This window comes from Octopus sinensis, linkage group LG5 (genome assembly GCF_006345805.1).
Source record: "Octopus sinensis linkage group LG5, ASM634580v1, whole genome shotgun sequence".
NCBI lineage: Eukaryota > Metazoa > Mollusca > Cephalopoda > Octopoda > Octopodidae > Octopus > Octopus sinensis.
This window is the reverse complement of record NC_043001.1, coordinates 28,476,038-28,498,139: the sequence shown is the minus strand read 5'-3', so window position 1 is coordinate 28,498,139 and position 22,102 is coordinate 28,476,038. Positions and strand designations below refer to the sequence as shown.

At 38.5% G+C, this 22,102-nt stretch overlaps 1 protein-coding gene across 7 annotated transcripts in view; it reads left to right on the top strand.

Moving 5' to 3' along the window:
* Positions 1 to 21,875, top strand: part of LOC115212284 (arf-GAP with Rho-GAP domain, ANK repeat and PH domain-containing protein 2) — a 351,834-nt gene extending 329,959 nt beyond the window's left edge. For 6 of the 7 annotated variants that reach the window (XM_036503278.1, XM_036503280.1, XM_036503281.1 and 3 more), the window contains 11 exons: positions 260 to 334; positions 1,740 to 1,811; positions 3,528 to 3,602; positions 5,276 to 5,384; positions 6,411 to 6,541; positions 8,789 to 8,902; positions 14,172 to 14,248; positions 15,668 to 15,712; positions 17,030 to 17,120; positions 17,987 to 18,082; positions 20,861 to 21,875. In XM_036503278.1, coding sequence (XP_036359171.1) covers positions 260 to 334; positions 1,740 to 1,811; positions 3,528 to 3,602; positions 5,276 to 5,384; positions 6,411 to 6,541; positions 8,789 to 8,902; positions 14,172 to 14,248; positions 15,668 to 15,712; positions 17,030 to 17,120; positions 17,987 to 18,046 — 849 coding nt within the window. In that variant the 3' untranslated portion in view covers positions 18,047 to 18,082; positions 20,861 to 21,875. The remainder of the gene's footprint in view (positions 1 to 259; positions 335 to 1,739; positions 1,812 to 3,527; positions 3,603 to 5,275; positions 5,385 to 6,410; positions 6,542 to 8,788; positions 8,903 to 14,171; positions 14,249 to 15,667; positions 15,713 to 17,029; positions 17,121 to 17,986; positions 18,083 to 20,860) is intronic. The other variant, XM_036503282.1, reaches the window with a different exon arrangement.
* The last annotated feature ends 227 nt before the right edge of the window (positions 21,876 to 22,102 follow it).

The following is a 22,102-nucleotide window of genomic DNA, read 5'->3' as shown; positions in this document are numbered from 1 at the left end:
GAAAAAACGATTCCTTCAGCACCCAATTCACTGGTACAGCAGTTGAATACCACAGAAATAGGGGTATAAATACAAATTACAAATAAGAAATTAAACGGCATTTTTTTGGGTTGTCGTTCAATTTGTGTGGCACCCATTTCTCAAGTATTTTTATTTTTCCAATCTCTTTCAAGTGGTTAGAAATTCTTGTATATGTTTCGTCTAATTCAGAAGCAAGCTCTCAAACTAATTAATGCCTATTATTATTTGTTTATTTCAGAACAATTATTCCAATACAAATTCTGAGATTACTGTTATTCGTGAACTCATCAAGTACCATGAACGCTTGTTTGAAGTGAGTGAACAGCATCGCTTTATTTTATCATTTTTTTTTTATCTTATATAATTTTTTGATATTGATTAATTTAATTAATGTATTTACAACACATGTGGCTTAGTAGTTAGGATGTTGCATTCATGATCGTAAGATTGTGGTTTCGATTCCTGGACCGGGTGACACGTTGTGTTCTTGACCAAAACATTTCATTTCACATAGCTGCAGTCCACTCAGCTGGTAAAAATGAGTAAGCCTATGATAGGCTTGTGTCCATCATCCAGTTGGAGGACATATGCGCCACAGAATCTGAGAAACCAGTCTTGTGGCTCAGAAAGTTCTTCTGATTTTTTTTTTTTTTGATATACATGTACTTTTTCCTGTTTTTTTTTTCTCTCTTGCTTTGATGAGAATTAATGTTTATTCTCACTCAAATATGGATGTTCTGTTAGAACAAACTTTACTGCAGGAAATACTATGAGAGAAACTCTCATATAAGCTTTTGGTGCAAAATGCATGCTTTGTTTATATTGTTAGTGGGGAGACAAATCCTCACCAACTCCAGCGCTGAAACCACCAAATCACGTGATTTCAACTTTCCTTGGTCTCATCAATGATGGACACTGAACAACAAGAGATAGCAGGGGCTCATCTCATCACCAGTGATATCTAGAAAATCAATGCCAGAACAGGTACTGGTGTCATCATTAGCCAGTGAGTTCATTAAAGAATATATATTAGCAACAGAGGCAGTATTAACACTGAGAAGTAATATTTAACTCTACTTAAACATGGATGTTTTGCTAGAACAAACTATATTGTGGTAGTTACCACAATAGAAATTCTCATATAAGCTTTTGGGGTAAAATGCATACTTGTTTATATTGCTAGTTGGGAGATAATTCTCCACCAGTTCCAGTGCTGAGACCACCAGATCACATGATTTCAACCTTCCTTAGTCTCATCAGTGATGGACACTTGATTGAGAGAGATAGCAGCAACTCAACCCCTTGCTATATTAAGCAAAGCTACTACATGATAGTTGTTGCTCAGCCCTAATGTATCATGCTGAGACTTCTTTGGCTTGTGCTTCTTCTTGGTCATATTAAAAGTTGAGGGCAGGAAGGTTATTTATTTCTAACTTAGAAAACCAAACTCTAATATTTTTAGATGTTGTGGAGGGTTTATGCCTACCGACTTTGCCTTTCATCCTTCCTTAGTTAATAAGGTATCATTAAGTGCTGTGAAAATTACTGTCACATTTCTTTAGCAAGGAAATATTTTAAAACTTACCCACAACCAAGTGTAAAATATGATTTATGCTTAGAGCTAATAAAATGTTTTATTGATTTCAAAATCTCAACTTTAATTTCCGTGTTTATTTATGAAAAATAATCTTGTATATTTAATATCTGTTTTTAATCAGTTGCCAGTCAAAAATAAAGAGATTGAGAAAAAAATACAGGAAGCTTGTGAGAAGATGGAAAATCTGAAGAAGGTAAGCAAAAGGCAGAAACCATTTATTTATATGGTAGCAGTTGTTGGCACTGGTGGTGGATGTGATATATATATGTGTGTGAATGTTGAGGATTGTATGGGTGTGTTTATGAGAATGCTTCTCTAGAATTTTATACACGTCATATGTATAACTGTAAATGGGTAAGTGAGGGCGCGTGGCTTAGTGGTTAGGGCATTCGGCTCATGATCGTAAGGTTGTGAGTTCGATTCCCGGCGACGTGTTGTGTCCTTGAGCAAGACACTTTATTTCACGTTGCTCCAGTCCACTCAGCTGGCAAAAATGAGTTGTACTTGTATTTCAAAGGGTCAGCCTTGTCACTCTCTGTGTCACGCTGATTATCCCCGAGAACTACGTTAAGGGTACATGTGTCTGTGGAATGCTCAGCCATTTGCATGTTAATTTCACGAGCAAGCTGTTCCGTTGATCGTATCAGCTGGGACCCTCGTCGTCGTAACCGGCGGAGTCTTTTTTTTAAGTTTGCGATACATTGGCATAGAAGGGTGAAATGATGACACAGATTGTGTGAAAAGAGAACCAAAATGAGCAGGTGGAGTGAGGAAGTGTATGATGGTAGAATTGAATGATTGAGATAAGAGGGTTGTAGAGGGAGAAAGAAAGTGATAAATAGTAATAGGGATGGGCAGTGGTAAGAGAGAGTGATGACTGTCAGTCACAAGTGTCCTAGTGGTAGAAGGAGAAATGATTTGTGATACAGAAAGGATGATGTTTGAGTGTATTTGATAAAATAGATCCAGTGCAATCTCCGAAACATAGATCTGATGAAGTATGTTTAAGGGATTATTTAAAAGTGAGCAAGGTAGAATGATCAGGTTGATGGGGATAGGATAGGGATGTCTCTAGTGCAATCCCTGGTTATATGAACAATGTGGTAAGATGAATAGGAGAGCAGATGAGTACCAGACAGATTTTGTCTTTTCCATACTTACACAAGTATCATGATACAGTAAATAGGAGAGGTCCACTGCCATCCTTACTTAAATAGGCAACATGTTGCATTGAACTAGAAGATCTACAGCCATTTTTTGTCACATAGATAGCATAGTTTTAGTATAGTAAATAGAAGAGAGTGGAGGTGCAATGGCCCAGTGGTTAGAGCAGCGGACTCGCAGTCAGAGGATCGCTGTTTCAATTCCCAGACCGGGTGTTGTGTGTGTTTATTGAGCGAAAGCACCTAAAGGCTTCATTAGGCTCCGGCAGGTGGTGGTGGCGACCCCTGCTGTACTTTTTTGCCACAATTTTCTCTCACTCTCTCTTCCTGTTTCTTGAGTAACACTGCGATGGACTGGCATCCTGTCCAGCTGGGGGGAACACATACGCTACAGAAACTGGGAAACCAGGCCCATGAGCCTGGCTAGGCTTGATAAGGGTGACAATAAAAGAAAAAAAATAGAAGAGAGAGTGAGTGATAGAAAGGGATGAGATATCAAAGCTGCAAGAAAGGTAGCAGGCATATATGTGCTAGAGAGAGATTTTTAAAGGTGAGCTATTGAAAGATTTCAATTTTATAAATGGACAAACGATGAGGGATTTAAACTTATTTTTTGAATGTAACAGATTCGGAGAGAATGATGGGAAATGTAAGTAAATGAAATACATAGCCCCCCCCCTCCCCCCCAAAAATGTGGGTTTGTGAGATCCAAGACACTTATATGTTTATGTATTTCCTCTTTTCAGGTTTCTGTGGTATCTGATTCTTTGCTGCTTCATTTGTATGTGGGTGTCTACGATTCTCAACCAATAGCAACCACTGTAAGTACACACAAACACCCTCTCTCTCTCACTCACTCTGACACTCTCTCACTCCCTCTGAATCTCACTCACTCCCTCTGAATCTCACTCACTCCCTCTGAATCTCACTCATTCCCTCTGAATCTCACTCACTCCTTCTGAATCTCACTCACTCCTTCTGACTCTCACTCACTCACTCTGAATCTCACTCACTCCCTCTGAATCTCACTCACTCCCTCTGAATCTCACTCACTCCCTCTGAATCTCACTCACTCCCTCTGAATCTCACTCACTCCCTCTGAATCTCACTCACCCCCTCTGAATCTCACTCACCCCCTCTGAATCTCACTCACCCCCTCTGAATCTCACTCACCCCCTCTGAATCTCACTCACCCCCTCTGAATCTCACTCACCCCCTCTGAATCTCACTCACTCCCTCTGAATCTCACTCACTCCCTCTGACTTTCACTCCCTCTGACTCTCACTCGCTCCGACTCTCACTCACTCTTACTCTCCCTATCTCTAAATAAATAAATAAATAAATTCGTAACAATCACATCCATTGAATAATTATGTTGACTATTCTTTGACCAATCTACCTGAGGCTGAGTCAAAATCTCCTTCATGTTGTTCTTATTTAAATGAAGACTCTCATCATGCTGGCATTGGTTGGATGGACCTATTCCCGAACTGTGTTGCAGTACTTGTTGTGGCCCTTCATAATCAGTCACAAAGCAACAGAGAAAACTACCAACCTTTGTTTATAGATTTTCATGCTCAGTTTATAGAATCACCATCTTTGCTCTTTTACCTTTTGGCAGTTTTGTTTTGACAACACACCAAATGTTAACAATCTTTCACACACACCGCACGCTTGTGTGCACCACCTAGTTCATAATTTGTTTCCTTTATGCTGTTCATCTCTTATATGTGAAAGTTTAGGATCTTTTTCTATACACTTGTGAGGCATCTGTGCAATCCATAGAAACCATACTAAATCAGACTCAACAGCTCTGGTCAAACCATCCAACCCATGCCAGTATGAACAGCAGATGTTAAATGATGATGATGATGATGATGATGAATTCTGACTAAATAGCTGGGTTTCATCATCATCATCATCATCATCGTTTAACGTCCATTTTCCATGCTAGCATGGGTTGGACGGTTCAACTGGGGTCTGGGAAGCCAGAAGGCTGCGCCAGGCCCAGTCTGATCTGGCAGTGTTTCTACAGCTGGATGCCCTTCCTAACGCCAACCACTCCGAGACTGTAGTGGGTGCTTTTTATGTGCCACCTGCACAGGTGCCAGATGAGGTTGGCAAACGGCCACGATCGGACGGTGCTTTTTACGTGCCACCGACACGGGGGCCAGATGAGGCTGGCAACGGCCACAATCTGATGGTGCTTTTTACGTGCCACCGGCATGGAGGCCAGTCGGGGCGGCGCTGGCAACGGCCACATTTGGATGGTTCTCTTACATGCCACCGGCACTGGTATCTCAGCTACAATTTCCATTGATGTTGAAAGATTTCGATTTATGTTGTTATATTCTTTTTGCTGTAAAGCCATATTCTCTGGAGAATTCTCTATTGTAAGTGATATATATCCATAGCTACATGCGTCATTCTTAACTCATTATTTCAGTTCCTACTTTCGGTTGAATTAACATTTTCCATTTTTCTGTCATTTTAGGTTTCCTGGTCTATGAATAGTGGAGATGTTTTAGAAAGGGTTCAACCTAAAATTTGTCTGAAGGGCGTCGACTGGATTCTTTATGAAACTGTCTGCAATGGAACACTAGGTATATATTATTATGTTTTTATTTATTACTTGTTTCAGTCATTAGACTGCGGCCATGCTGGGGCTCTGCCTTGAAGGATTTCAGTCATATGAACTGACCCCAGTACTTTTATGTTTTTAGATCTAGAACTTCTTCTATTGATTTCTTTTGTTGAGCCACTAAGTTATGGAGATGTAAACAAACCAACATCAGTTCTCAAGCAGTGGCGGGAACAAATACAGATGCAAAGACACACATGTACCGCTCCCCCGTCTTGTTGAATACAACAAGGCACCAGATACCTCGGTACTCTCGTCACTACCTCTGTAATTGAAATTTAGAAAGACTTTTAAAACATTTTATTATTGTTGTATGAGGAATACTCAGTTGGTTATGATGATGAGGGTCCCAGCCGATACAATCAATGGAACAGCTTGCTCATGAAATTAATATGCAAGTGGCTGACCACTCCACAGACCCTTAATGTAGTTCTCAGGGAGATTCAGCATGACACAGAGTTTGACAAGGCTGGCTCTTTGAAATACAGGTACTACTTATTTTTGCCAGCTGAGTGGACTTGAGCAATGTGAAATAAAGTGGGACTGAACCCGCGACCATGTGGTTGGTAAGCAAGCTACTTACTACACAGCCACTCAGTAATTTTCAAGGTTTTTTTTGTTTTTTTACATGACATAAAATAGAGAATTTGAATATATTATCAGTAAGTTAGTGTCATCATTTGATGAAGGAAACATTGAGAAGCTATGTAGAAATAATTAAAATCATTATGCTGTGAACAGAAAAAAAAACTTATTTTTGCCAGCTGAGTGAACTCGAGCAACGTGAAATAAAGTGTCTTGCTCAAGGACACAACAGGCCGCTGGGAATTGAACTCATGACCTTACGATCATGAGCCGAATGCCCTAACCACTAAGCCACATTTCTTCACTTGTATAATTTGTTATAAATGACTGCTTTTAAAAGATGAATTTCTTATTACATTACTAAATTAAAGTTGACTTATGTATTTGCACTTTGCCTTCACAGAACGACCAATACATTCTACAGAAAATATAGAAGATGTTCTCGGCCAATATAAATTCTGGGATGAAACTGATGCTCGAGAGACTCGTTTGCTGGTCAAACAGTCTCATCTGTGTCTCAACTTCAAAGAATATGTAAGTAAATTTAATATTTCGAAACTCTTCTCATAAAAGTGGAAAGAGTTCTTGTGTAGTACATCACTATTTTACTATTTACTCTTTTACTTGTTTCAGTCATTTGACTGCGGCCATGCTGGAGCACCGCCTTTAGTCGAGCAAATCGATCCCAGGACTTATTCTTTGTAAGCCTAGTACTTACTCCATCGGTCTCTTTTGCTGAACCGCTAAGTTACGGGGACGTAACACACCAGCATCGGTTGTCAAGCAATGTTGGGGGACAAACACAAACACATACACACACACACATACATATATATACATATATACGACGAGCTTTCAATTTCCGCCTACTAAATCCACTCACAAGGCTTTGGTCGGCCTGAGGCTATAGTAGAAGACACTTGCCCAAGGTGCCACTGAACCCGGAACCATGTGGTTGGTAAGCAAGCTACTTACCCCACAGCCACTCCTACCCCTATGAATAGTTATTTACTTTCAAAATTTTAATAGAATTTCTAGTTAGTGTTGAAGAGCAATGTATAATCTCTGTTTCAATCCCTCACCAATGCCAATAATATAAAGATTTGAAATTTTGGTGCATGGTCAGTAATTTTAGAAGGGGTTAGTCAATTCTATTGACCCTAGTGCTTGACTGTTGTTTTATCAATCCCAACAAGATCATCATCATCATCATTGTTTAACATCCGTTTTCCATGCTAGCATGGGTTGGATGGTTCAACCAGGGTCTGGGAAGCCAGGAGGCTGCACCAGGCTCCAGTCTCATCTGGCAGTGTTTCTACAGCTGGATGCCCTTCCTAACGCCAACCACTCCATGAGTGTAGTGCGTGCTTTTTATGTATCACCAGCACAGGGGCTAGAGGAGGCTGGCATCGGCCACATTTGGATGGTGCTTTTTATGTGCCACTGGCACGGGTATCACAACTACAATTCCATTTGATGTTGATGTACTTGACTCGATAGGTCTCCTCAAGCACAGCAGGTTGCCCCACGATCCAAGGTAAATAATATCCTATAATAATAATAATAGTCTCAAATTTTGGCACAGGGCCAGCAGTTTTTGAGGACAGGGAGAAGTTGATTATGTCAAACCCAGTACTCCACTGGTACTTAGAATGGATGACAGGAAAAGTTGATCTTGGCAGAGTTTGAACTCAGATCATGAAGTGAATCAGACAAAATGCTTAGCAGTATTTTGTCCACAATCTAATGATTCTACCAGCTCACCATCTTCAAAAAATTACTAATTACTTCAAGTTAGGGACAAAGCTAACCATCTAGAAGAGTGGGGTGTTGCTCAGTTAAATGGATAAATGGCAAAATTTGACCTTGGTGTATTTGAATGGAAGGCATAAAGAACCAGAAGAAATATCGTTGTAGGAAAGCATTTTCTTATGCTCACCAAAAACCCCTCCACTAAATGCCTGTCTTCAGACAAAATGACTAGGTAAACCAGTGGAATTCTCCTATGCATCATTGAGCGAAATCACCAGACAGTGGCTATCTATGTGGTGCTTTGCTGTTCTTCATTTTAACCGTTCTACAATTATCAACTAGGTTTATGAAAGATGCATTCTTTTATTTGTTTCAGTCATTTGACTGTGGCATGCTGGAGCACTGCCTTTTAGTCAAGCAATTATCTTTGTAAACCTATCGGTCTCTTTTGCCAACTCACTAAGTTACAGGGATGTAAACACACCAGCTTCAGTTGTGAAGTGATGATGGGAGTACAAGCGCAGACACACAAACATTTATACACACACACACACACATATATATATATATACATGACGGGCTTCTTTCAGTTTCCATCTACTAAATCCACTCAAGGCTTTAGTCGTCCTGAGGCTATAGTAGAAGACACTTGCCCAGGGTGCCACACAGTGGGACTGAACCCAGAACCGTGTGGTTGGTAAGCAAGCTAATTGCCACACAACCACTCAGTAATTTTCAAGGTTTTTTTTTTATTTTACATGACAAAAAAAAATAGAGAATTTGAGTATATTATCAGTAAGTTAATGTCATCATTTGATGAAGGAAACATTGAGAAGCTATGTAGAAATAATTAAAATCATTATGCTGTGAACAAAAAAAAAAAACCTCATCAATATTAGTAAGTGATTAATTATTATTTATTTCAGTAACTAATGAGTTATTTATTCTCTGTGTTTAATTTTATAGTGTTTGTTCATTACTGCATTAAACGGGTTATTATAATTCTGCTTTAATTTTTTACAATTACAGTTTGATCCCAGCAAAACTCTTATGGCCGAGCTTGAATTTTGTGAAAAGAAAGTGTGTCGCAAATATTGGTTTGAATTTTCCCAAGCTAAATTGTCTTATTATAAAGATACAAAGGTTAGTGTTGCCTTAGAAGTTATTTTCTTTTTTGTTTATATTGACACACACACATACACACATTCTTTTATTCTTTTACTTGTTTCAGTTATTTGACTGTGGCCATACTGCAGCATCACCTTAAAGGGTTTTTTAGTTGAAGAAATCAACCCCAGGATGCATTCTTGTAAAGCCTAGTACTTATTCTATCGGTCTCTTTTGCCAAACTGTTAAGTTACAGAGACATAAACACACCAACATCAGTTGTCAAGCAATGGTGAGGAAACAAACATAAACACAAAGACACACACATATAAATATATACATGCATACATATATTATGGGCTTCTTTCAGTTTCCATCTACCAAATCCACTCACTGGGCTTTGGTCGGTCCAAGGCTATAGTAGAAGACACTTGCCCAAGGTACCACATAGTAGGACTGAACCTGGAACCATGTGGTTGGTAAGCAAACTATTTACCACACAGCCACTCCTGCACCTATATATATATATAGAAAAATCCAATGCGGTGAATAGATTTCAGAACATTTATAAAGAGATCTTACAGCTGTTTCCAGGATATTTTATATATCCCTTCATTGGAGACGGTGCGAGAAAATGTTTAAGTAATAATTATTATAGAGACGATATGAAATACAGAGTGAAGTGGAGGAATGAAAATAGATGTGACATATGTAAGGATAAGCTTCTTACCACACAGCCGCACTTGTGTCTGTACACACATTATTTTTGTGAAAATTAACAGTATATTGTTTATCTTGGAGTCTCCTGTTGCAGATGACAGATGAGGGTTCTATAATTTGTTGCTGAACAATCTGCACACAGATGATTTGTCTATAAGGATCAAATGTTTGTGTTGCATACTTGCTTACTTCTTCCATCAAATTGACATTGTCTGTACAAGTACATGGTGTGCCACATGTCAGATGCTGATGAGATTGCAGAGCAATGTGAGATGAAGTGTTTTGGTTAAGAACACAAAGCACTGCCTGATCTGTGAGTCAAACCCATGACCTCTTGATCATGAATGCCACACCCTAACCACTAGGCCATGTGCCATCCCATAATATCAATATATATACATACAGGGTCAGGCAAAATGATCTGACACATTTGTAGGTTAAATAAAAGGCAAATGAAGTAAAGAAACAAAGATGTGTTTTTATTTTTGAAAAGTACATATAATGCCATTTTGTTTCATTATGTTTTAAAAATTAAATCAGTCAAATGGGATCCATTATTGTCCACACACTGTCGAAGGCGTTCACGAAAGTTGTCAATAACTTGGTGGGTCATTTCATGTGGAATGGCAGTAATTTCTTGACGAATTACATCTTTAAGTTCTGGCGGTGCGAGGTCGGCCGGTTGATTTTCGTTTCAATGCAGATCCAGTAGCTCTGAAGTTGGTAACCCATAACAAGATCGTGTTTCGAGCTGGTACGGGATCATGTCTACCAAGATTGAAGTGCAAACGGAACGCTCTTTGTGTTGCAGTTACAGAATCGTTTGTTTTGATAAACGTTTCCACAATGAAAGCGTGATGCTCACCAGTCCAATTCATGGCAGCAACTGAAAAAGAAACGAAAAACAATGCCTTTTATTTAACCTACAAATGTGTCAGATCATTTTGCCTGACCCTGTACTGATATCTCTCATCAACCACCCTTATTTATCACTCACTATATTTATCTCTACCTTCATCTCTAAACATCTTTTACTCTCCTTTCACTCTTATGAAATTACCCTCCCCCCATCCACTCTCATTATTCTCTCTTACGCCTACTTTCTTGTATCTTGAGAGTTCACCCTGGCCCCTCATCACCTTTATCTTCTTTTCAGCTACTCCCACTCCCCCTTGTATAATGCAGGGTAACCATGTATCTCCTGCAATTGTCTGTCTATTGTACTTTAGCCTCTCAACACCTGACCCCACCTCCACTTAAATGCACCTGCCTCTCAGATGAGAAGACTTTTCCTTCTTTTTGCTTGCAAGGTGCATGGTGACCTCAGTAAGGCAGAGGTCGCAAAAAAAAGAGCATCCAGTAAAGTCATTAACATTAGAAGGGTTTCTGGCCATAGAAGCAATTGCAAAGCCGACATTAGAGTTGAATGCTGTCCTGCAGCCTGTCAAATCCTGTCAAACAGTCTAATCTGTGTCAACAGGGAATGTCATCATCATCATCATCATTTATCATCCATTGCCCATGCTGGCATGGTTGGACAGTGTGACCAGAGTCAGCAAGCAGGTGGGGCTGCACCAGATTCCACTCTGATTTGGCATGGTTTCTATGACTGGATGCCCTCCATAATGCCAACCAATTCACAGTGTGTGTTGGATGCTTTTATGTGCATGAGTGGTTTTATGTGTCACCACATGGGTGCTTTTATGTGTTGCCATATGGGTGCTTTTATGTGTCGCTACGCGGGTGCTTTTACATGTTGCTGCATGGGTGCTTTTATGTGTCGCCACATGGATGCCTTTATGTGTCGCCGCATGAATGCTTTTACATGTCGCCACATGGGTGTTTTTATGTGTCGCTGCATGGATGCTTTTATGTGTCATCACATGGGTGCTTTTATGTATTGCCGCATGAGTGCTTCTACATCTCGCCACATGGACCCTTTTATGTGTCTCCGTACCGGTGCTTTTATGTGTCGCCTCATGGGTCCTTTTGCGTGTCGCTGCGCAGGTACTTTTACTTGGCACCACCATGATGTAAATGGATGTAAAATAGTGATGCTGGTGATGATGAAGATATGCATGAAATAGGCCCAGACGTGACTGTGTGATGGTTAAGAAGTGTTTTGTAGTGACATGGCTTCAGTTTCATTCCCACTGCGTGGAACTGTGGGCAAATCTATTGTAGCCACAGGCTGACCAATTCTCTCTGAGTATTGATGGAATCTGCAGGAAGCCTATTGTGCGTGCACACACACACACACATTGCTTAAATAAAACAATTTTTGTGTTTTTAACACAAGGGATGAATAGTTTTTTATCCACACAAACACACAGATACATATAAATATCATCATCATCATTATCATCATTTAGCGTCCGCTTTCCATGCTAGCATGGGATATATATATATAATAAAATATTAGGGAATAAATCCAAACTTACAGGGAAAAATCAGATTTAGGATTGAATCCAATTTTATAGTAAAATATTATATTATATTAAATTAGAGATAAAACCACTATTAGGCAAATCAAACAATGAAAACCTTAAGCCAATACATAAGATTAATTAATTATATTATTTTAAATATATATCAAAATTATTAAAAAAAGATAATGAGTATAATAATTTTGATATATATTTAAAATAATATAAATTAATTAATCTTATGTATTGGCTTAAGTTTTTCATTGTTTGATTTGCCTAATAGTGGTTTTATCTCTAATTTAATATAATATATATATATATATATATATATATATATATATAAATATATATATATATGTATGTATGTATATGTGTGTACATGTATGTATGTGTGTATATATATATATATATATATAAATATAAAGATCATCATGATTGTTTAACATCCGCCTCATGAAAATACAAAAATGTTTTCACACACCAATTGTTTCCATATAATAGTTTTACTGACAACATATTAGTATATGTTTTCACTCGGTGAATTCTACATATGTAATACAAAAATTAAGGAGTGAGTGTGAGAGAAAAAAAATAGACCACTTTACTTCAAGGTTTTCATTGCCTGCCCCCTGTTCCCCACCACCATCTCTTACAAACTACTTCACCACTCAGTTTGTGCCTTGTAGGACCACCAGGAGACCTCATTGCCATTATCTATCTCTTGCAGCTCCTACTAATTGTTCCCTCTCTGTCTTTCCCCTTTTCCCCTACTAGATGTGAATAGCCATGCAGATCCCTTGACAAGACCCTCCTCTGTCTGACTTCTCGTAGTAACCCCTTTGTCTGTTTGCATAAAAGGTGTCCCCTCCTTCCCCCAAGGTTTGTAGTCTTCTGAGCTGCATGGCGGCCCCGACAGTGCAGGTGGCAACCCAGTCCATGCTGTAAAGTAGTTGATATTAGGGAGAGCATCCAACTGTGAAAAGTATGCAAAAGCATAGTTTTCAGCACAGTCCTTGGACACATCAGATCCTGTCAAACCATCCAATACGTATTAGCATGGAACCTGAACGTTGAATGATGATGAGGAGAGGGATGAATGATGCTGTGGCCAAAAGAAGGAAAAACCTTGTGTGTTTGTGTTCACATCTTCACATTGTCTTTGCTTTGTCTGCATGCAGTGTGTAAAGACAACATGCAATCTATGCAACAACATCTTTAACAACCTTTTGCTAAAACATGTCCGGCCACTGAGCTGCACATTATTCAAAAGAACAAGAGAAATGATTTTTCTACTTGGAGACAAGTGAGGGTTAGTGGCAGCAAGAGCATTTGGTTGTAGAAAAACTGCCTTATTAAATCTTGTGTAACTCATTCTGGCATGGAACACTGGATGCTAAATTGATGATTTTTTGTATTCTTAGAGCAAGCTTATGAGTTGCCAAAGGGAGATAAGTGGAGGTGCATGGCTTAGTGGTTAGGGTGTCAGCATCATGATCGTAAGATTGTGGTTTCGATCCTGGACCGGGTGACGCATTGTGTTCTTGAGCAAAACACTCCATTTCGCGTTGCTCCAGTCCACTCAGCTGGCAAAAATAGTAACGCTGCGATGGACTGGCGTCCCGTCCAGCTCGGGAACATATACGCCATAGAAACCGCGAAACCAAGCCCATGAGCCTGGCTAGGCTTTAAAAGGGCGCATTTATTTGTGGAGGCGCAATGGCCCAGTGGTTAGGGCAGTGGACTCGCAGTCAGAGGATCGCGGTTTCAATTCCCAGACTGGGCGTTGTGCGTGTTTATTGAGCGAAAACACCTAAAAGCTCCACGAGGCTCCGGCAGGGGGTGGTGGTGACCCCTGTTGTACTCTTTCGCCTCAACTTTCTCTCACTCTCTCTTGCTGTTTCCTGAGTATCGCTGCGATGGACTGGCGTCCCGTCCAGCGGAGGGGTGGGGAACACATACGCCACAGAAACCGGGAAACCGAGGCCATGAGCCTGGCTAGGCTTGAAAAGGGCGAGAACACAAAAGGGGGTGGATAAAGACAAAAGTCTTCGTTATTTATGTAATCTCTCTTTTATTTCTGTTCCTTTAACTGTTTTCGTGTTTATCTCTGTCGGTGTCATATGTTAAATGTTTACTATTTCTTGTGTACTTATGACTAGGGTTCACCAATAGCCACGTGGCGAATAGAAGATTTGAATATTTACATGGGAATTGAGAAAAACAGAGATCCAAAACTGTAAGTTTCCTTTAATTTCTTTCATAATCCTACCCCACCATATATGTAAGTAATATTTGTAGTTTCATCAACATCATAGACTTGGTGTATTTCATTGATTTTGATTTCCACTGAGCATTCATCATCATCATCGTTTGATGTCTGCTTTCCACAAACTGAGTGCTAGCATGTGTTGGACAATTTGACTGACTGGCTACCCAGATGGCTGTACCAGGCTCCTATCTGATCTGGTAGAGTTTGTACAGCTGGATGCCCTTCCTAATGCCAACCACTCCAAGAGTGTAGTGGGTGCTTTTATGTGTCACCGGCTTGAGGGCCAGTCAGGCAGTACCAGCAATGGCCATGCTCAAATGGTGTTTTTTATGTGCCACCTGCACAGGAGCCAGTCCAGTGGCACTGGCAACGACCTCGCTTGAATGTTTTTTCACGTGCCACCGGCACAAGTGCCAATAAGGTGACGCTGGTAACGATCACGCTCGAATGGTTCTTTTTATGTGCCACCACCACGGAAGCCAGTTTGTTGCTCTGGCAACAATCACGCTCGGATGGTGCTCTTAGTGCTCCACTAGTATAGATGCCAGTCATCGAATTTGATTTTGATTTCACTTGCCTCAACAGGTCTTCGCAAGCAGAGTTTGTGTTCAAAGAAAGAAATATACACATAAGTGAGCTGGTTACACCCCTGGCATAGGCCACAAGGTTATGGTCTCACTTGGCTTGCCGAGTCTTCTCAAGCACAGCATATTTCCAAAGGTCTCGGTCACTAGTCATTGCCTTGGTGAGGCCTAATGTTTTAAAATATTATTAAATATATAGGCGTAGGGGTGGCTGTGTGGTAAGTAGCTTGCTTACCAACCACATGGTTCCGGGTTCAGTCCCACTGTGTGGCACCTTGGGCAAGTGTCTTCTACTATAGCCTCAGGCCGACGAAAGCCTTGTGAGTGGATTTGGTAGACGGAAACTGAAAGAAGTCCATCGTATATATATATATATATGTGTGTCTGTGTTTGTCCCCCCAACATTGCTTGACAACCGATGCTGGTATGTTTAGGTCCCCGTAACTTAGCGGTTCGGCAAAAGAGACCGATAGAATAAGTACTAGGCTTACAAAGAATTAGTCCTGGGGTCGATTTGCTTGACTAAAAAGGTGGTGCTCCAGCATGGCCACAGTCAAATGACTGAAACAAGTAAAAGAGTATATAATAATAATCAAATATTATTAAAATATTAGGTTCTTTTGACAAGAAACATAGGTATAATTTTGAAAGTCAGTGGTACACCTGGCAAAATTTGAACTCAAAGTTTGAACTATAGCTCTTGGGTTTTACTGTTCTGAAATAGTAAACTCAAAGTTAGTAAATTTAAATGTAATTCACTGCTAAGATCTCTTTTTTTTATTTTTGAAATTTTTTTTTCTAGACGCCCTGGTTTTACTTTTGTTGTGAAAAATGAGAAACAGAAAAGGTAAGTGAATCTGAAGATATTTATTCTGACTTTGGCTGGCATTTTGATTTTCTTTGTTAGTCTGATGTTGCATTTGTCACCATTTTAGATTCTTCTGGGTTGGGGATAATGGCAGGGTTATGGATAATTGAGTGAGGGTAATGGGGGTTAATATTTAGTCTGGATTATTGTGTGTGTGTGTGTGTGAGAGAGAGAGAGAGAGAGAGAGAGAGAGAGAGAGAGAGAGAGAGAGAGAAAAGAGAGGTGGAGATTCCATGATTGTAGGAAAATGCATTTCTTGGGCAGAAAACAAAAGAAATGAGGATGATAAGACTTCAAATCCAGTAGTCTGGGTAAAGTATGGAGGAGTAGAAGTTAGATTGATATAGGGGGCCAAAACAGAGGAGGCAAAGCTAGAAATAGAAATAGTGTCAGAGGAAATGGGGAGAGAAAACATTTGAAATGTGGGTCTGTGTTTATCATGTTGGCAAATAGGTTTTCTTTTTAGGAAGATACCTATCATCATCATTATCATCATCGTTTAATGTCCACTTTCCATGCTAGCTTGGGTTGGACGATGTTGCTTGAGGGCTGGCGAACCAGATGGCTGTACCAGGCTCCAATCTTGATTTGGCAGAGTTTCTACAGCTGGATGTCCTTCATAACGCCAACCACTCCAAGAGTGTAGTGGGTGCTTTGTACGTGCCACCGGCATGGGGGCCAGTCAGGCAGTACTAGCAACGACCTCGCTCAAATCTTTTTACACATGCCACCAGCACAGGTGCCAGTAATGTGACGTTGGTAACGATCACGCTCGAATGGTGCTTTTTAAGTGCCACTGGCATGGAAGCCAGTTAGCCGCTCTGTCAATGATTTATACCTATATTTCAGGTATAATTCAGTGTCTTCAAGCATGACCATTCACATTGATAAACCTCTTATAGTGTCTGATATCTATTTCTTTACTACCCACAAGGAGCTAAACACAGAGAGGACAAACAAAGACAGACAAACGGATTAAGTCGATTATATCGACCCCAGTGCGTAACTGGTACTTATTTAATCGACCCCGAAAGGATGAAAGGCAAAGTCGACCTCGGCTTAATTTGAACGTAACGGCAGACGAAATACGGCAACGCATTTCGCTCGGCGTGCTAACGTTTCTGCCAGCTCACCACCTTGTGTCTGATAACAGTTACCTCTGACTACTACAAAAGTCACATATCTCAATTGTAACTGAGGTCTGGTGTTAGATTTCCTTGAATTTATAAAGTGACTCTGTTATGAAATATTAGGAAAAAAATATTTAAGTTTGTTCTTGTGTTCTCTTTATTACAGGTCAAAAGATACACCCTATTTTGGCAAAGCTTTATACTTCCCTACAATACATGATATGTATGTTTGGTATGCTGGTATGATGTTTACAAAGGTAAGCTTATTTTCTTGTCTCTTAGGCAGTAGAATTTTATTTACAGTTTGCCTTAAAAAGAAAACAAAAAAAGGCTAGGAATAATTTTGTGGCTGTACTAAAACGATGTATTAATAGAATAGCTAGTTTAATTTTAAGACATTGTATCCTAAGACTTCGTGTTCTAATATTTCTTATAGTTCAGGAAATATCTCAAAAACAAGGCAACACTTATTAATTAGCTAAAAATGTTTAAAATGAGAATAAATATACTATTTTTTTTTTTTTTTACTATTTTACTTGTTTCAGTCATTTGACTGTGGCCATGCTAGAGCACCGCCTTTAGTCGAGCAGATCGACCCCGGGACTTATTCTTTGTAAGCCCAGTACTTATTCTATCGGTCTCTTTTACCGAACTGCTAAGTGACGGGGACGTAAACACATCAGCATCGGTTGTCAAGCAATGCTAGGGGGACAAACACACACACACACACACACACACACACACACACACACATATACGACAGGCTTCTTTTAGTTTCCGTCTACCAAATCCACTCACAAGGCATTGGTCGGCCCGAGGCTATAGCAGAAGACACTTGCCCAAGGTGCCATGTTTATTTTCACATACATTTTATGCTGTATCATTTTCCTTTTGTACTATATCACATTCTTATGAGGTCTGCTCTTTTTAGAGAGAAATTATATCTGTGAATAAATGACAGATTGTGTGTGTGTGTGTGTGAATAATCTGGATGTGCAGGGAGTACACTATAATTGGTGTATTATTTCGCCTATGGTTGGAGGCTCATGGTTGGGTGGATATTTAGCCTGTACTGTATCATGCTAACTTACTAGTCTTATATCTTGTATTTTGTCAACAATAGCATTGTTGGTTAGACGTTATTAATACGTCAATCCGTACCACGCGGCATTTCCATTGGTGAGAGAAACTGTGCAGCTTGGGTGAATAATACCACAAGGTACTTTTGTTTGATACACTGGTACATGGGAAATTCTATTGCAGATGAGTATATCTGTTGCTGATGCTAACACCCTCAATACACCATTATCATCATCATCGTCATCATCATTTTGAAGCTAGGACTTCTTGTGCCAGCTTCTTCCTCTCCTATGCATTCTCCTTACTCAGCAACCCCTCATTGTAACATTTCCAAGTCTCTTTCTTCTCACATTGTTAGTATGGTTAAATACTCTTCTGTCATTGTGTATTTATTTTTTTCCCCGTGAAGTTTTAATTTGCTGTGAAATACTCTCGGCTACCTGGAACACCTCACAATCTTCTTGTTGCAAAAACCGATTCCCTCTTTACAGAACATTAATTCTACCACCACTGAAAATTGACAAGCTGCTTATTTTTAAGCTTCTCTTCAAGCTGCTTATGCCTGACATCTACCTTCTTTTAAACCTACATCATATCATTCCTTGCTTCTTGCTTTCTTGTAATCATACCAAGCCTGTCTTTTAGATTTTATTCCTCCATGAGCTGTATCAGTTTGGATGATTTGGTATGTGGCTCAGAGCATGTTGTCTTGTAGAAACTTACCATTTGCCCACTATATTTTAAGTTTCTATCTCCTCTTCCAGTTTGTCTTCTGCATCAAATACTATTCCTTTGAACTTATGTCTTGCAAAGGAATCTTTCAGATTCCATTCTTTCTCACATTGTCTTTTGTCTCTGAGTCGATCTGGCTCTGACCTTGGGGGTGACCGATCACTAGTCTCGGTTGAGTGGTTCACTCTTCACTGGGGAACAATTTAGTTTCACATTTAATGACCTATCATATTTCCCTGGGAAATCTGTCTAGCTTACTGTGTTCACCTGCTTGATAGGTGAATGAATTGCTAACCATCATCCTGAAGTTAAAGTTACAAATTGTTAGACCATTTGTGACACAAGAGTCTAACAGTGTTCATTTTTCCCCATTTCCCATACACTAGCTTTAGTATCCATATATACTGCTGTAGCTATCATATTGTCGCCTAATATGTCCCTATGAGTAACCCAACATGATAATAATATTGCTGTCAGCATTGTTGTGGTAGTATACCTTAGAGAAACATTCCTGTTGTTTTTCTGTCAGTCTCCATTGTGGTGTAAATGCAGTTGTCACTGTTATCCATGCTTAGTCTAAGCTGATTTTACTGTCATGTACTTAGACTACATCAGTTTCTTTGGCCATTTTGTATACCAACAATATGGCTGCTGCACTAACACTAATGCTGCTACTTTTAAGAATTTGTACCTTTGTTTCTTGCCCATAAGGATTTGACTAAGATTCCGCTGTCTTAACTCACAATTGCCCTACTGTCAATGCCGATGGAAGCAGCCCTGAAATTTTATACACGATAAGATGAGAGGAGTTTCCAATGTTTGAATTGTTTGATGTTGGTTTTCTAAATACACATTGGACTTCTCTACAGTTTCTCTCTATCCAAATTTTATTTGCAATGCTTTGGTCAATCCAAGACTACGATAGAATTATAGAAAACACATATCCAAGGTTCAGTGGGATCAAACTCAAAACCATGTGTTGCAGGGCAAACTTCTAAACCACACGGTTGTGCTTGTATTTTTATTTTCCATTGGTTTGGTATGGAGTAAGGAACTGTTTTCATGTCCTTTACATAACCTCTAAACCTGGATATTAAACTCACTGAAAAATGAAGACATTGTCAAATAGATAACTGCTATTTATTTTCTGATGATGTAGGTTTGTAAATAAATACTTAAAATACATAATATATCACAAAGCAGAAAATTATAAGAAGCAACCTGATCAGGGATCATGTGATTTTGACTACTGTGAAGTTAGGTAGATGTAACTTCACAATCGAAGCACTTTCATTCTTAGGTCCACTCAAACCTTTCTAGGCTTTTGAAATCTAAATCTAATGTACCAATATTAAATATGTGTTGTCAATCTATTCTTTTGCTTATATTAATTGTTTTTCAAGATGTATTACTTACTGTAAAAACCCATGTAATTTACGCATTTTTTTCACAAAAATAAAAATAAACCTTACAGGTACGTAAATTACATGAGTAGATCGTTTCCAGGATTTTTTAGAAATTTTTTTGTTGTAAAATGACGAACAAAACATAAACATTTGTACTGGAAGTTGACTCATTTAATGCCAGAATAGAAGTCTGATGTTCATGCTGGTAATCACGGTCTGAGCCATATTTTACATATTTTACTCAGCTGAGTAAAGTGTCATTCAAGCTGATGTTTATTGGTTGTTAAACTCAATTTGCAACACCTGCATATTTATCTGCTTGGTTTTTGTTGATAAGAATTATCAACAACTTTTCCTGTAATAGTGATATGAGAAGACTTACAGAAGTATGCAAAAGATCAGACATACTCTCTTTTGGGCAAGAAATGTAAAATAAAGTTTATTATAAACAACACAAACACTTTGTAATTTAATAGCTTTTAATGTGGTATCAAAATTTAATTAAATCTAATCATAAGTGAAATTATGCTAAATACAACTAAATTGAAAACCTTTTTCCCCTGGCCATATTGGCAATTCTGAAAACTTTTGGGAGCGAATTTTACACAAGTAGAAGCTTTTTTTAAACAATTTTTGTCCTGAAAATCACCTGTGTAAATTACACAGGTCTGAAAATTACATGAGTTTTTACAGTAATTATAAATTTTTTCCTGTCTTAACATACAAAAATATTTTTATGTGGCAGTTTTTGTTTTAAAGAGAAATTTCATCTTTTTCAGTATCCAACGGTGTGACCAACAGGTCTTGGTATCTTGGAGTCTATTACTTGTCACCATTTGTATGGAATGAGCTAAGTTCTGCACAAGTTTGCAGCATGTCTTGCACACCTTTCCATGATTAATATTCTGAGAAAAAAATCACATCAGACCAAAACTCATGCTTTTTATAAGAGTCATTCTGAATTATACACTCTGAGATTTAGTGATTTGTCAAATTGGATTTTAATATTTCTATCAATATCTTTAAAATCCTATCTGTCCAATTATATTTAAATAATAAAATATAACAAAATTTGAAAAAAAAAAAAACACAATGAAATTTAAAATGAAAATATACAACTGCATCTGAAACAAAACCATTGTACATTTCCTTCTTATTGATGTCACAGAACTGCTTTGGGCCAAGCATTGATGTTTATTCTCAACATGGATACAATTGTCAACAAAGAACAATTGAAATCTATAAAAATCTTGAAGTTAATTGAGTGGGAAAAGTTAGTCATTTGAGATGACAAAACATTGACATTTTGATCGAAGATTCCAAACACATGAACTAGTTTAAATTATGGATTACAATCCATTGGATTATTATTATTATTATTTTTATTATTATTATTATTATTATTTTTAAATGTGCATGTACATCTCTGTGTATTTGTGCATCTGAAATTCTTCACCAAGCTTTGATCTTTTTAATGGCTTCAAAAGAGGGGAAATTAATCAAAACCAATCCTGTTTTTGCAGTGCTAACGTCATCTCATTTCAAAGATAAGAAAAAGAGAAGAAGGAAACAAAGGGATGGGGGTTGCGGGGAGACCTTGCAAAATAAACCAATGTTTCTTCTTCATTTTTTTTACTTCGTCCTCTTCCATATTGTAATTTCCATCCTAATTTTAATAATTCCTTTAAAACTTTTAAAAATGCAAAACAACTTCATTAAAAACTGGAAGAAAAAAGAAAAAACTGTCTGATGCTGTGATAAACGCTGATATGCATTAAAATGTGTTTCTTCCTATCATGTTCTTTTCTTATTCATTTTCATTTCAAAGATATATGAATATAGGCTTCTTAACTTTTATGAAGTGATGGCATGTTATTTAAATGAATTTTCATGAAAATACAACTGTTTCTATTGTTTTCTGTTTTGTTTTCTGTTTCTATTGGTTTCTGTTTCTGCGAGAGTCAAGTCTGTTGGTTCGAGGAGCACAACTATTCAACTCCATTCCGGTACATGTCAGAAAT